Source organism: Nerophis lumbriciformis, linkage group LG07 (genome assembly GCF_033978685.3).
Source record: "Nerophis lumbriciformis linkage group LG07, RoL_Nlum_v2.1, whole genome shotgun sequence".
Classification (NCBI taxonomy): Eukaryota; Metazoa; Chordata; class Actinopteri; order Syngnathiformes; family Syngnathidae; genus Nerophis; species Nerophis lumbriciformis.
This window is the reverse complement of record NC_084554.2, coordinates 469,712-485,459: the sequence shown is the minus strand read 5'-3', so window position 1 is coordinate 485,459 and position 15,748 is coordinate 469,712. Positions and strand designations below refer to the sequence as shown.

Below are 15,748 nucleotides of genomic sequence, written 5' to 3'. Positions count from 1 at the left end.
AACACATATAGTTAATATTGTTAACAAGTTATTGCCTCTATTTCTTTGTGGTGTACAGCCCTTTGTTTTTCAACTGTGCTTGTTTTTAAAGGGCTTTATAAATAAAGTTGGTATGGTATGGTATTGTTAACAAGTTAAAGGTGGTTAAAAATAATACAAGCATGTTTAACACATATAGTTAATATTGTTAACAAGTTAAAGGTGTTTAAAGATAATGCAAGCATGTTTAACACATATAGTTAATATTGTTAACAAGTTAAAGGTGGTTAAAAATAATACAAGCATGTTTAACACATATAGTTAATATTGTTAACAAGTTAAAGGTGTTTAAAGATAATGCAAGCATGTTTAACACATATAGTTAATATTGTTAACAAGTTAAAGATGTTTAGTGATAATGCAAGCATGTTTAACACATATAGTTAATATTGTTAACAAGTTAAAGGTGGTTAAAGATAAAACAAGCATGTTTAACACATATAGTTAATATTGTTAACAAGTTAAAGGTGGTTAAAGATAAAACAAGCATGTTTAACACATATAGTTAATATTGTTAACAAGTTAAAGGTGGTTAAAAATAATACAAGCATGTTTAACACAAATAGTTAATATTGTTAACAACTTAAAGGTGGTTAAAGATAAAACAAGCATGTTTAACACATATAGTTAATATTGTTAACAACTTAAAGGTGTTTAAAGATAAAACAAGCATGTTTAACACATATAGTTAATATTGTTAACAACTTAAAGGTGTTTAAAGATAATACAAGCATGTTTAACACATATAGTTAATATTGTTAACAAGTTAAAGGTGTTTAAAGATAATACAAGCATGTTTAACACATATAGTTAATATTGTTAATACATTAAAGGTGTTTAATGATAATACAAGTATGTTTAATACATATAGTTAATATTGTTAACAAGTTAAAGGTGTTTAAAGATAATGCAAGCATGTTTAACACATATAGTTAATATTGTTAACAAGTTAAAGGTGGTTAAAAATAATACAAGCATGTTTAACACAAATAGTTAATATTGTTAACAACTTAAAGGTGGTTAAAGATAAAACAAGCATGTTTAACACATATAGTTAATATTGTTAACAACTTAAAGGTGTTTAAAGATAAAACAAGCATGTTTAACACATATAGTTAATATTGTTAACAACTTAAAGGTGGTTAAAGATAATACAAGCATGTTTAACACATATAGTTAATATTGTTAACAAGTTAAAGGTGTTTAAAGATAATACAAGCATGTTTAACACATATAGATTCCTTTCTTTCATGAAGACAAGAATATAAGTTGGTGTATTACCTGATTGTGATGACTTGCATTGATTGGAATCAGACAGTGGTGATGATAACGTCCGCATTTTCGAATGGAGGAGAAAAAAAGTCCTCCTTTCTGTCCAATACCACATGAAAGTGGTTGGTTTTTGGCATCTTATTTGTCCAGCTTCGGTACTCCTTTGTATACACTTTACAAGAAATACATTGTCTCCAAACTCCGTAGCTTGCTAGTTTGTGCACGCCAGCTTTCTGAGACTCTTATTTTGGTAGCGCAGGCAGGATGAAGCAGACCTTTTATAGTGCAACTGTGCAGTCGGTCTTTGGAGTTTTGACGACAGGTACGGCGCCAGAGTCTGTTGAAATAAAGTGTTTCTCGCCTTCCAGTCGGTCATTTTAATGAGTCATCTCAGAAGACCCTCGGGTGCCGTGAATGTCAATCAAGTGACCAAAGTGACGTCATAGTGAAGATTTATGATCGCTCATTTTTAGGACTATTTTTTTAATGCCTGGCTGGTGATCGACTGACACACCCTCCGAGATCGACCGGTAGATCGCGATCGACGTAATGAGCACCCCTGCTCCAGACTAACTGCATGAAAAATGATGTTAACGAGATGTGTGAATGTTCCAATTGAAGTGAAATGCTGACAGAATGTAGTACAAATGTAAGTATAGTTGGAATGTTGGAATAGGTTGAAGGGTTTGAATTTCCAGGAAAACTGGAATTAGGTTTGGAACTTGGGAAAGTGTTAGTTTGAATGTCCAGGATGAGTGTGTTGATGTTGGAATGCTTTGAACAGCTTGAAAAATGTGGCAATTGTTTTTACACTTCTTTAAGTCCAAGTCCACGTTAATCAATTCATGGTGGGAGGAAGAAGAAGAAGAAGAATGTTGGTGTATAAAACCATATGTGTGATGGAACACTCACAAAACAATAATATAAATAATAATAATAAATAGAATAATGTTGGTGTATAAAACCATATGTGTGATGGAACATTCACACAATAATAATAATAATAATAATACTAAATAGAAGAATGTTGGTGTATAAAACCATATGTGTGATGGAACATTCACAAAATAATAATAATAATAAATAGAAGAATGTTGGTGTATAAAACCATATGTGTGATGGAACATTCACACAATAATAATAATAATAATAATAATAAATGGAAGAATGTTGGTGTATAAAACCATATGTGTGATGGAACATTCACACAATAATAATAATAATAATAATAATAATAAATAGAAGAATGTTGGTGTATAAAACCATATGTGTGATGGAACATTCACACAATAACAATAATAATAATAATAATAATAAATAGAAGAATGTTGGTGTATAAAACCATATGTGTGATGGAACATTCACACAATAATAATAATAATAATAATAATAATAAATAGAAGAATGTTGGTGTATAAAACCATGTGTGTGATGGAACATTCACACAATAATAATAATAATAATAATAATAATAATAATAAATAGAAGAATGTTGGTGTATAAAACCATAAGTGTGATGGAACATTCACACAATAATAATATAAATAATAATAATAATAATAAATAGAAGAATGTTGGTGTATAAAACCATATGTGTGATGGAACATTCACACAATAATAATAATAATAGTAATAAATGGAAGAATGTTGGTGTATAAAACCATATGTGTGATGGAACATTCACACAATAATAATATAAATAATAATAATAATAAATAGAAGAATGTTGGTGTTTAAACCAAATGTGTTATGGAACATTCACACAATAATAATATAAATAATAATAATAATAATAATAAATAGAAGAATGTTGGTGTAGACAACCATATGTGTGATGGAACATTCACACAATAATAATAATAATAATAATAATAAATAGAAGAATGTTGGTGTATAAAACCATGTGTGTGATGGAACATTCACACAATAATAATAATAATAATAATAATAATAATAATAATACTAATAATAATAAATAGAAGAATGTTGGTGTATAAAACCATGTGTGTGATGGAACATTCACACAATAATAATAATAATAATAATAATAATAATAATACTAATAATAATAAATAGAAGAATGTTGGTGTATAAAACCATGAGTGTGATGGAACATTCACACAATAATAATAATAATAATAATAATACTAATAATAATAAATAGAAGAATGTTGGTGTATAAAACCATATGTGTGATGGAACATTCACAAAATAATAATAATAATAATAATAGTAAATAGAAGAATGTTGGTGTATAAAACCATATGTGTGATGGAACATTCACACAATAATAATAATAATAATAATAATAATAATAAATGGAAGAATGTTGGTGTATAAAACCATATGTGTGATGGAACATTCACACAATAATAATAATAATAATAATAATAATAATAAATAGAAGAATGTTGGTGTATAAAACCATATGTGTGATGGAACATTCACACAATAACAATAATAATAATAATAATAATAAATAGAAGAATGTTGGTGTATAAAACCATATGTGTGATGGAACATTCACACAATAATAATAATAATAATAATAATACTAAATAGAAGAATGTTGATGTATAAAACCATATGTGTGATGGAACATTCACACAATAATAATAATAATAATAATAATAATAAATAGAAGAATGTTGGTGTATAAAACCATAAGTGTGATGGAACATTCACACAATAATAATATAAATAATAATAATAATAATAAATAGAAGAATGTTGGTGTATAAAACCATATGTGTGATGGAACATTCACACAATAATAATAATAATAGTAATAAATGGAAGAATGTTGGTGTATAAAACCATATGTGTGATGGAACATTCACACAATAATAATATAAATAATAATAATAATAAATAGAAGAATGTTGGTGTTTAAACCAAATGTGTTATGGAACATTCACACAATAATAATATAAATAATAATAATAATAATAATAAATAGAAGAATGTTGGTGTATACAACCATATGTGTGATGGAACATTCACACAATAATAATAATAATAATAATAATAAATAGAAGAATGTTGGTGTATAAAACCATGTGTGTGATGGAACATTCACACAATAATAATAATAATAATAATAATAATAATAATACTAATAATAATAAATAGAAGAATGTTGGTGTATAAAACCATGTGTGTGATGGAACATTCACACAATAATAATAATAATAATAATAATAATAATAATACTAATAATAATAAATAGAAGAATGTTGGTGTATAAAACCATAAGTGTGATGGAACATTCACACAATAATAATAATAATAATAATAATACTAATAATAATAAATAGAAGAATGTTGGTGTATAAAACCATATGTGTTATGGAACATTCACACAATAATAATATAAATAATAATAATAATAATAAATAGAAGAATGTTGGTGTATAAAACCATATGTGTGATGGAACATTCACACAATAATAATAATAATAATAATAATAATAAATAGAAGAATGTTGGTGTATAAAACCATATGTGTGATGGAACATTCACACAATAATATAAATAATAATAATAATAAATAGAAGAATGTTGGTGTATAAAACCATATGTGTGATGGAACATTCACAAAATAATAATAATAATAATAATAGTAAATAGAAGAATGTTGGTGTATAAAACCATATGTGTGATGGAACATTCACACAATAATAATAATAATAATAATAATAATAATAAATAGAAGAATGTTGGTGTATAAAACCATATGTGTTATGGAACATTCACACAATAATAATATAAATAATAATAATAATAATAAATAGAAGAATGTTGGTGTATAAAACCATATGTGTGATGGAACATTCACACAATAATAATAATAATAATAATAATAGTAATAATAATAATAATAAATAGAAGAATGTTGGTGTATAAAACCATATGTATGATGGAACATTCACAAAATAATAATAATAAATAGAATAATGTTGGTGTATAAAACCATATGTGTGATGGAACACTCACAAAACAATAATATAAATAATAATAATAAATAGAATAATGTTGGTGTATAAAACCATATGTGTGATGGAACATTCACACAATAATATACATAATAATATACATAATAATAATAATAATACTAAATAGAAGAATGTTGGTGTATAAAACCATATGTGTGATGGAACATTCACAAAATAATAATAATAATAATAAATAGAAGAATGTTGGTGTATAAAACCATATGTGTGATGGAACATTCACACAATAATAATAATAATAATAAATGGAAGAATGTTGGTGTATAAAACCATATGTGTGATGGAATATTCACACAATAATAATATAAATAATAATAATAATAAATAGAAGAATGTTGGTGTATAAAACCATATGTGTTATGGAACATTCACACAATAATAATAATAATAATAATAAATAGAAGAATGTTGGTGTATAAAACCATGTGTGTGATGGAACATTCACACAATAATAATAATAATAATAATAATAAATAGAAGAATGTTGGTGTATAAAACCATGTGTGTAATGGAACATTCACAAAATAATAATAATAATAATAATAATAATAAATAGAAGAATGTTGGTGTATAAAACCATAAGTGTGATGGAACATTCACACAATAATAATAATAATAATAATAATAATAAATAGAAGAATGTTGGTGTATAAAACCATATGTGTGATGGAACATTCACACAATAATAATAATAATAATAATAATAATAATAATAATAATAAATGGAAGAATGTTGGTGTATAAAACCATAAGTGTGATGGAACATTCACACAATAATAATAATAATAATAATAATAAATAGAAGAATGTTGGTGCATAAAACCATATGTGTGATGGAACATTCACACAATAATAATAATAATAATAATAATAATAATAATAAATAGAAGAATGTTGGTGTATAAAACCATATGTGTGATGGAACATTCACATAATAATAATAATAATAATAATAATAATAATAATAAATAGAAGAATGTTGGTATATAAAACCATGTGTGATGGAACATTTACACAATAATAATAATAATAATAATAAATAAAAGAATGTTGGTGTATAAAACCATGTGTGTGATGGAACATTCACACAATAAAGTTGTGTGCGTTGTACAGAAGTCATGTTGTTGTCTTTGATGAAATGCAATGACAATAAAGTTGTTCTATAATCTCACTACTTTAGTCACATGAATATCATGCCTTTATATTGACTTTTACTGCACACACACACACACACACACACACACACACACACACACACACACACACACACACACACACACACACACACACACACACACACACACACACACACACACTAATGGCAGCCGCGATCAATCCGCACCGCTGCTTCCCGTATGTGATGTAGTGATGTAGTGATGTAGTGATGTAGTGATGTAGTGATGTAGTGATGTAGTGACCCACATCAGTACATCACTCCCCTCATCCATGCACCAGGAAGTCATGGCCACCTTATTTCATTAACATAACAAAGATCCTCTATATGACAGGAGCACTCTGATGTTTTTACTAATAGTCAAAGATCCTCTATATGACAGGAGCACTCTTCTATTTTTACTAATAGTCAAAGATCCTCTATATGACAGGAGCACTCTGCTGTTTTTTAATAGTCAAAGATCCTCTATATGACAGGAGCACTCTGCTGTTTTTTAATAGTCAAAGATCCTCTATATGATAGGAGCACTCTGCTGTTTTTTAATAGTTAAAGATCCTCTATATGACAGGAGCACTCTGCTGTTTTTACTAATAGTCAAAGATCCTCTATATGACAGGAGCACTCTGGTATTTTTACTAATAGTCAAGGATCCTCTATATGACAGGAGCACTCTGCTATTTTTACTAATAGTCAAAGATCCTCTATATGACAGGAGCACTCTGCTATTTTTACTAATAGTCAAAGATCCTCTATATGACAGGAGCACTCTGCTGTTTTTTAATAGTCAAATATCCTCTATATGACAGGAGTACTCTGCTGTTTTTACTAATAGTCAAAGATCCTCTATGTGACAGGAGCACTCTGCTATTTTTACTAATAGTCAAAGATCCTCTATATGACAGGAGCACTCTGCTGTTTTTTAATAGTCAAAGATCCTCTATATGACAGGAGCACTCTGCTATTTTTACTAATAGTCAAAGATCCTCTATATGACAGGAGCACTCTGCTGTTTTTTAATAGTCAAAGATCCTCTATATGACAGGAGCACTCTGCTGTTTTTTAATAGTCAAAGATCCTCTATATGATAGGAGCACTCTGCTGTTTTTTAATAGTTAAAGATCCTCTATATGACAGGAGCACTCTGCTATTTTTACTAATAGTCAAAGATCCTCTATATGACATGAGCACTCTGCTATTTTTACTAATAGTCAAAGATCCTCTATATGACAGGAGCACTCTGCTATTTTTACTAATAGTCAAAGATCCTCTATATGACAGGAGCACTCTGCTGTTTTTACTAATAGTCAAAGATCCTCTATATGACAGGAGCACTCTGCTGTTTTTTAATAGTCAAAGATCCTCTATATGACAGGAGCACTCTGCTGTTTTTTAATAGTCAAAGATCCTCTATATGATAGGAGCACTCTGCTGTTTTTTAATAGTTAAAGATCCTCTATATGATAGGAGCACTCTGCTATTTTTACTAATAGTCAAAGATCCTCTATATGACATGAGCACTCTGCTATCTTTACTAATAGTCAAAGATCCTCTATATGACAGGAGCACTCTGCTATTTTTACTAATAGTCAAAGATCCTCTATATGACAGGAGCACTCTGCTGTTTTTACTAATAGTCAAAGATCCTCTATATGACAGGAGCACTCTGCTGTTTTTTAATAGTCAAAGATCCTCTATATGACAGGAGCACTCTGCTGTTTTTTAATAGTCAAAGATCCTCTATATGACAGGAGCACTCTGCTGTTTTTTAATAGTCAAAGATCCTCTATATGATAGGAGCACTCTGCTGTTTTTTAATAGTTAAAGATCCTCTATATGACAGGAGCACTCTGCTGTTTTTTAATAGTCAAATATCCTCTATATGATAGGAGCACTCTGCTGTTTTTTAATAGTCAAAGATCCTCTATATGACAGGAGCACTCTGCTGTTTTTTAATAGTCAAAGATCCTCTATATGATAGGAGCACTCTGCTGTTTTTTAATAGTTAAAGATCCTCTATATGACAGGAGCACTCTGCTGTTTTTTAATAGTTAAAGATCCTCTATATGACAGGAGCACTCTGCTGTTTTTTAATAGTCAAATATCCTCTATATGATAGGAGCACTCTGCTGTTTTTTAATAGTCAAAGATCCTCTATATGACAGTATTTAAAAAATGTTATTTGCTCCAAAGTTTTTGGACGGAAGTCGGGGGCTGCTCATAGCGAACCTGGAGTGACGTCATCCCCGGGCGGGACGAGGCCCGCGGGCCGCCGGTTGAAGACTGGGCGTAAACGACAAGGTGTGCGGCAAAGACAAATGTGAGGACTAAAAGGCGCGGAGTGAAGCAGCAGAAAGATAAAAATGTAGCATTTGAAGGCTAACATGTTAGCATGTTTCATCCTTCGCCGGTTAGCTGTCGCTTCGTCCAATGGGCGACTTCTTAAAGGCAATATTAGCAAATATTCCCAGGCGTTTGAGTAGTTTGAGCAAGTGTGTGAACGTGAAGAGTATGAAAGAGAATGAAGTCTCACCGTAGTTGGAATATTGGAAGAAATGTGCTCCGTTATTAGCGCCAGCATCAGCCGGAATGTCCTCTCCTCTCAGCACTCGGACACGCCCACTTGTCCTATCCGCCAATCACACGTGTCACACTTGACGGGCACTCGCAGGAGCCAATCACGTTGGAGGAGTGAAGGCCGGCAGTGGGGGGTGCGCGTGTTGGGAGATTAGTTGTTTTTTTTAAATGCAAGGAAATTGTGAGTGACGTCAGAAGTGAGCGTTTTATATTCAGCGGTGAACGCCAACATGTTGGACGCACTTTGGAGAAGCCTTCGAATGGTGTGAAGATGACTCCCGTCCATTTTATACCGCTTGTCCCCAATTTTTATCATCCATTTTCTTCATCAGGGTCACCGTCAGCCTATTTGTGACTCTTACGTCATTATAACACTCATATAAGACTTTTAAAGTCATTTTGATAGTAGGCTAATATAGACACTTACATCATGTGTTGTCTTCATTATAACACTCATATAAGACTTTTAAAGTCATTTTGATAGTAGGCTAATATAGATGCTTGCATCATGTGTTGTCTTCATTATAACACTCATATAAGACTTTTTAATTCATTTTGATAGTAGGCTAATATAGACACTTGCATCATGTGTTGTCTTCATTATAACACTCATATAAGACTTTTTCATTCATTTTGATAGTAGGCTAATATAGACACTTTCATCATGTGTTGTCTTCATTATAACACTCATATAAGACTTTTTCATTCATTTTGATAGTAGGCAAATATAGACGCTTGCATCATGTGTTGTCTTCATTATAACACTCATATAAGACTTTTAAAGTCATTTTGATAGTAGGCTAACATATAGACACTTTCATCATGTGTTGTCTTCATTATAACTCATAAGACTTTTTCATTCATTTTGATAGTAGGCTAATATAACTAATATAGACACTTACATCATGTGTTGTCTTCATTATAACACTCATATAAGACTTTTAAAGTCATTTTGATAGTAGGCTAATATAGACACTTGCATCATGTGTTGTCTTCATTATAACACTTATATAAGACTTTTAAAGTCATTTTGATAGTAGGCTAATATAGACGCTTGCATCATGTGTTGTCTTCATTATAACACTCATATAAGACTTTTTAATTCATTTTGATAGTAGGCTAATATAGACACTTGCATCATGTGTTGTCTTCATTATAACACTTATATAAGACTTTTAAAGTCATTTTGATAGTAGGCTAATATAGACGCTTGCATCATGTGTTGTCTTCATTATAACACGTATATAAGACTTTTAAAGTCATTTTGATAGTAGGCTAACATATAGACACTTACATCATGTGTTGTCTTCATTATAACACTTATATAAGACTTTTAAAGTCATTTTGATAGTAGGCTAACATATAGACACTTACATCATGTGTTGTCTTCATTATAACACTCATATAAGACTTTTTAATTCATTTTGATAGTAGGCTAATATAGACACTTGCATCATGTGTTGTCTTCATTATAACACTCATATAAGACTTTTTCATTCATTTTGATAGTAGGCTAATATAGATGCTTGCATCATGTGTTGTCTTCATTATAACACTCATATAAGACTTTTTAATTCATTTTGATAGTAGGCTAATATAGACACTTGCATCATGTGTTGTCTTCATTATAACACTTATATAAGACTTTTAAAGTCATTTTGATAGTAGGCTAACATAGACACATCATGTGTTGTCCTCATTATAACACTTATATAAGACTTTTAAAGTCATTTTGATAGTAGGCTAATATAGACACTTGCATCATGTGTTGTCTTCATTATAACACGTATATAAGACTTTTAAAGTCATTTTGATAGTAGGCTAATATAGACACTTGCATCATGTGTTGTCTTCATTATAACACTCATATAAGACTTTTTCATTCATTTTGATAGTAGGCTAATATAGATGCTTGCATCATGTGTTGTCTTCATTATAACACTCATATAAGACTTTTTAATTCATTTTGATAGTAGGCTAATATAGACACTTGCATCATGTGTTGTCTTCATTATAACACTTATATAAGACTTTTAAAGTCATTTTGATAGTAGGCTAACATAGACACATCATGTGTTGTCCTCATTATAACACTTATAAAGTCATTTTGATAGTAGGCTAATATAGACACTTGCATCATGTGTTGTCTTCATTATAACACTTATATAAGACTTTTAAAGTCATTTTGATAGTAGGCTAATGTAGACACTTGCATCATGTGTTGTCTTCATTATAACACTCATATAAGACTTTTAAAGTCATTTTGATAGTAGGCTATTATAGCTAATATAGACACTTATATCATGTGTTGTCTTCATTATAACACTTATATAAGACTTTTAAAGTCATTTTGATAGTAGGCTAAACACGTCTTCCTATGAGGAAGCAGGGCCTGGGGAATCTGTGGTGGACTCTCCTATTTCTGGGGCTGAGGTTGCCGAGGTAGTTAAAAAGCTCCTCAGTGGCAAGGCCCCGGGGCTGGATGAGATCCGCCCGGAGTTCCTTAAGGCTCTGGATGCTGTGGGGCTGTCTTGGTTGACAAGACTCTGCAGCATCGGGGGCGGTACCTCTGGATTGGCAGACCGGGGTGGTGGTTCCTCTCTTTAAGAAGGGGAACCGGAGGGTGTGTTCCAACTATCGTGGGATCACACTCCTCAGCCTTCCCGGTAAGGTCTATTCAGGTGTACTGGAGAGGAGGCTACGCCAGATAGTCGAACCTCGGATTCAGGAGGAACAGTGTGGTTTTGGTCCTGGTCGTGGAACTGTGGACCAGCTCTGTACTCTGGGCAGGGTCCTTGAGGGTGCATGGGAGTTTGCCCAACCAGTCTACATGTGCTTTGTGGACTTGGAGAAGGCATTCGACCGTGTCCTGTGGGGAGTGCTCAGAGAGTATGGGGTATCGGACTGTCTGATTGTGGACAGAATTTCTAGGCGCAGTCAAGGTGTTGAGGGTATCTGGTTTGGTGGCTGCAGGATTAGGTCTCTGCTTTTTGCAGATGATGTGGTCCTGATGGCTTCATCTGGCCAGGATCTTCAGCTCTCGCTGGATCGGTTCGCAGCCGAGTGTGAAGCGACTGGGATGAGAATCAGCACCTCCAAGTCCGAGTCCATGGTTCTCGCCCGGAAAAGGGTGGAGTGCCATCTCCGGGTTGGGGAGGAGATCTTGCCCCAAGTGGAGGAGTTCAAGTACCTCGGAGTGGGGGAAGAGTGGATGGTGAGATCGACAGGCGGATCGGTGCGGCGTCTTCAGTAATGCGGACGCTGAATCGATCCGTTGTGGTGAAGAAGGAGCTGAGCCGGAAGGCAAAGCTCTCAATTTACCGGTCGATCTACGTTCCCATCCTCACCTATGGTCATGAGCATTGGGTCATGACCGAAAGGACAAGATCACGGGTACAAGTTTCCTCCACCGGGTGGTGGGTCTCTCCCTTAGAGATAGGGTGAGAAGCTCTGTCATCCGGGGGGAGCTCAAAGTAAAGCCGCTGCTCCTCCACATGGAGAGGAGCCAGATGAGGTGGTTCGGGCATCTGGTCAGGATGCCACCCAAACGCCTCCCTAGGGAGGTGTTTAGGGCACGTCCGACGGTTAGGAGGCCACGGGGAAGACCCAGGACACGTTGGGAAGACTATGTCAGCCTGGGAACGCCTCGGGATCCTCCGGGAGGAGCTGGACCAAGTGGTTGGAGAGAGAGAAGTCAGGACTTCCCTGTTTAGGCTGCTGTCCCCGCGACCCGACCTCGGATAAGCAGAAGAAGATGGATGGATGGATGGACTTAGTAAACCATCTTGCAAGAAACATAAACAAGAGAAGTAGGACTCGTCATTAGAAGTTCCTTGGAGTAGGATTGGTATCTGGCAACCTCAGTCATGGAGAGCGGGAGGGGACTAGAGGATTTTGAGCGTGATTGCAGTACCATTTCTGGCCACATTCCTACATATGGCTCCTTTAAGCCTTGGATGGCAGGTGACTCAAAGTAGTCCTGGATTGACTTAGTTTCTTGCTCACACACGCTGAGAACAGACAGTTTGCAGTTTTATTGTGAGGATACGTGTAAAATATGTCCCTACAACGCAGTACCATCCTGTCTCCATAAGGCCGGTCCATGGCACAAGAGGCCATGAAAAGGGATGAAATGAATTGTCAACACCACGGCCGTGTCCCAGCATGCTTCACTGCACCTCAGCTGGGGCCACACAGAGAGGACGTGGAAGTAGCAGCGTTTTCAGTGGGCTCCTGCGTAGACCAGAGGATTCTTGGGTCCGAGTTGAAGCAGCAGGGGGGCGGTGGTGCTGGTGCTGGGGCGTCCTTCAACAGTCACGTGGTCTGGGCGGCCATCTTCAGTAGCGGTGTGTCTGGTGGGAATACTGCGGCGGCTGCTGGGAGGTAGAGGAGTATCCCATGCTGCTTTGGGGCAGTGAGGTGCTGGGTCCGGGGTTCTGGTAGGCCGCGTGTGGATTGGAGCGCTGCAGAGATCAGTATTATTAGTCTCCTCATGCATTTGTTGGCTGGACAAAACAAATACTGGGACCTCTTTTGGTCCACTCAGGATCTGCAAAAGTCCCCCAAATGTCAAATCAAGAGATATTTATCAAACGATCTTGTCTTCCTTCATTCTTCCCCCTAACGAGATGTTTGGAAAGTGCACCATTTGTCAGGTCTTGTCCATATATGGTAGACATTTACCCAAAGTGCTTTGCACGAGTCCGCCATTGTCGTCAAACAGACTAGCTAGTACGGGGTCGGCAACCCGCCGCTCTTTATGTCACTCCTTCTTTGTCCACCAATCCTTTTATACTGTGCCTGAATGCACAAAGGGGATCTTTGTGGATGTTACTGACTTGTGTGGAGTGCTAATCAGACACATTTGGTCACTGCAAGCTAATATATGCTAACATGCTATTTAAGCTAGCTATATGTACATATTGCATCAATTATTTACTTATGTCCTCTGTGTATTTCATTTATATTTGCATGTCTCATGACACATTATATGTACCGTATTTTCCGCACTATTAGCCGCACCTAAAAACCACAAATTTACTCAAAAGCTGACAGTGCGGCTTTTAACCCGGTGCGCTTTATATATGGATTAATATTACGATTCATTTTCATAAAGTTTCGATCTCGCAACTTCGGTAAACAGCCGCCATCTTTTTTCCCCGTAGAACAGGAAGCGCTTCTTCTTCTACGCAAGCAACCGCCAAGGTAAGCACCTGCCCCCATAGAACAGGAAGCGCTTCTTCTACTGTAAGCAACCACCCGCCCGCGTAGAAGAAGAAAAAGCGCGCGGATATCACCGTACGTTTCATTTCCTTTGTGTGTTTACATCTGTAAAGACCACAAAATGGCTCCTACTAAGCGACAGGGATCCGGTTCATGAAAAGACGCAATCTCTCCATCCGCACACGGACTACTATTTCACAGCAACTGATATTCCTGTGAACCGCACTGTGGATACAACGGGAGCACGTACGGTGAATATTCGCACCACAGGGAATGAGAAGTCATCCTTCACTGTGGTTCTAGCTTGCCATGCTAATGGCCAGAAACTTCCACCCATGGTGATATTCAAAAGGAAGACCTTGCCAAAAGAGACCTTTCCAGCCGGCGTCATCATAAAAAGCTAACTCGAAGGGATGGATGAAGAAAAGATGAGCGAGTGGTTAAGGTAAGTTTAAGTTTACGCGAAGAGGCCGGGTGGCTTTTTTCACGCAGCTCTGTCCATGTTGATATACGACTCCATGCGCGCCCACATCACGCTGGTTTTTAATATATTATTAAAGTTTGACTGACCTATCTGACTGTTTTTTTGACATTCCTTTAGCGCAGTTAGATGCGGCTTACAACACGGGGCGGCTTATAGGTGGACAAAGTTTTGAAATATGCCGTTCATTGAAGGCGCGGCTTATAACCCAGGGCGCCTTATGGTGCGGAAAATACGGTATGTTATATTGGCTGTATTTCTGTGACATGTTGTTCCAGACCACAGCAAACATTATCATGTTGTTCCAGACCACAGCAAACGTTACCATGTTGTTCCAGACCACAGCAAACATTATCTTGTTCCAGACCACAGCAAACGTTACCATGTTGTTCCAGACCACAGCAAACATTACTATGTTGTTCCAGACCGCAGCAAACGTTACCATGTTGTTCCAGACCACAGCAAACGTTACCATGTTTCAGACCACAGCAAACGTTACCATGTTGTTCCAGACCACAGCAAACGTTACCATGTTTCAGACCACAGCAAACGTTACCATGTTGTTCCAGACCACAGCAAACATTACTATGTTGTTCCAGACCACAGCAAACGTTACCATGTTGTTCCAGACCACAGCAAACGTTACCATGTTTCAGACCACAGCAAACGTTACCATGTTGTTCCAGACCACAGCAAACACTATCATGTTGTTCCAGACCACAGCAAACGTTACCATGTTGTTCCAGACCGCAGCAAACGTTACCATGTTGTTCCAGACCACAGCAAACATTACTATGTTGTTCCAGACCACAGCAAACTTTACCCAGCTTGCAAAGATTGTAATAAATCCATTAGAAGAAGACATTTCCTTTAACTTGGACACACACGTCAAAGATTTGAGTCATCCTGCGACACAGTCATTCTGATAGTAGGCTACTATAGCTAATATAGACACTTACATCATGTGTTGTC

General features: G+C 35.0%; 2 protein-coding genes across 4 annotated transcripts in view; both read right to left on the bottom strand.

Annotated features, from left to right (window-relative positions):
* Positions 1-9,124, bottom strand: part of wasf3b (WASP family member 3b) — a 30,987-nt gene extending 21,863 nt beyond the window's left edge. For both annotated transcript variants that reach the window (XM_061965980.1, XM_061965981.1), the window contains exon 1: positions 9,029-9,124. The gene's annotated coding sequence lies outside the window, so the exon portion shown is untranslated. The remainder of the gene's footprint in view (positions 1-9,028) is intronic.
* Positions 9,125-13,083: 3,959 nt separating this feature from the next.
* Positions 13,084-15,748, bottom strand: part of cdk8 (cyclin dependent kinase 8) — a 33,471-nt gene continuing 30,806 nt past the window's right edge. For both annotated transcript variants that reach the window (XM_072913414.1, XM_061964813.2), the window contains exon 13: positions 13,084-13,535. In XM_072913414.1, the coding sequence (XP_072769515.1) occupies positions 13,410-13,535 (126 nt within the window). In that variant the 3' untranslated portion in view covers positions 13,084-13,409. The remainder of the gene's footprint in view (positions 13,536-15,748) is intronic.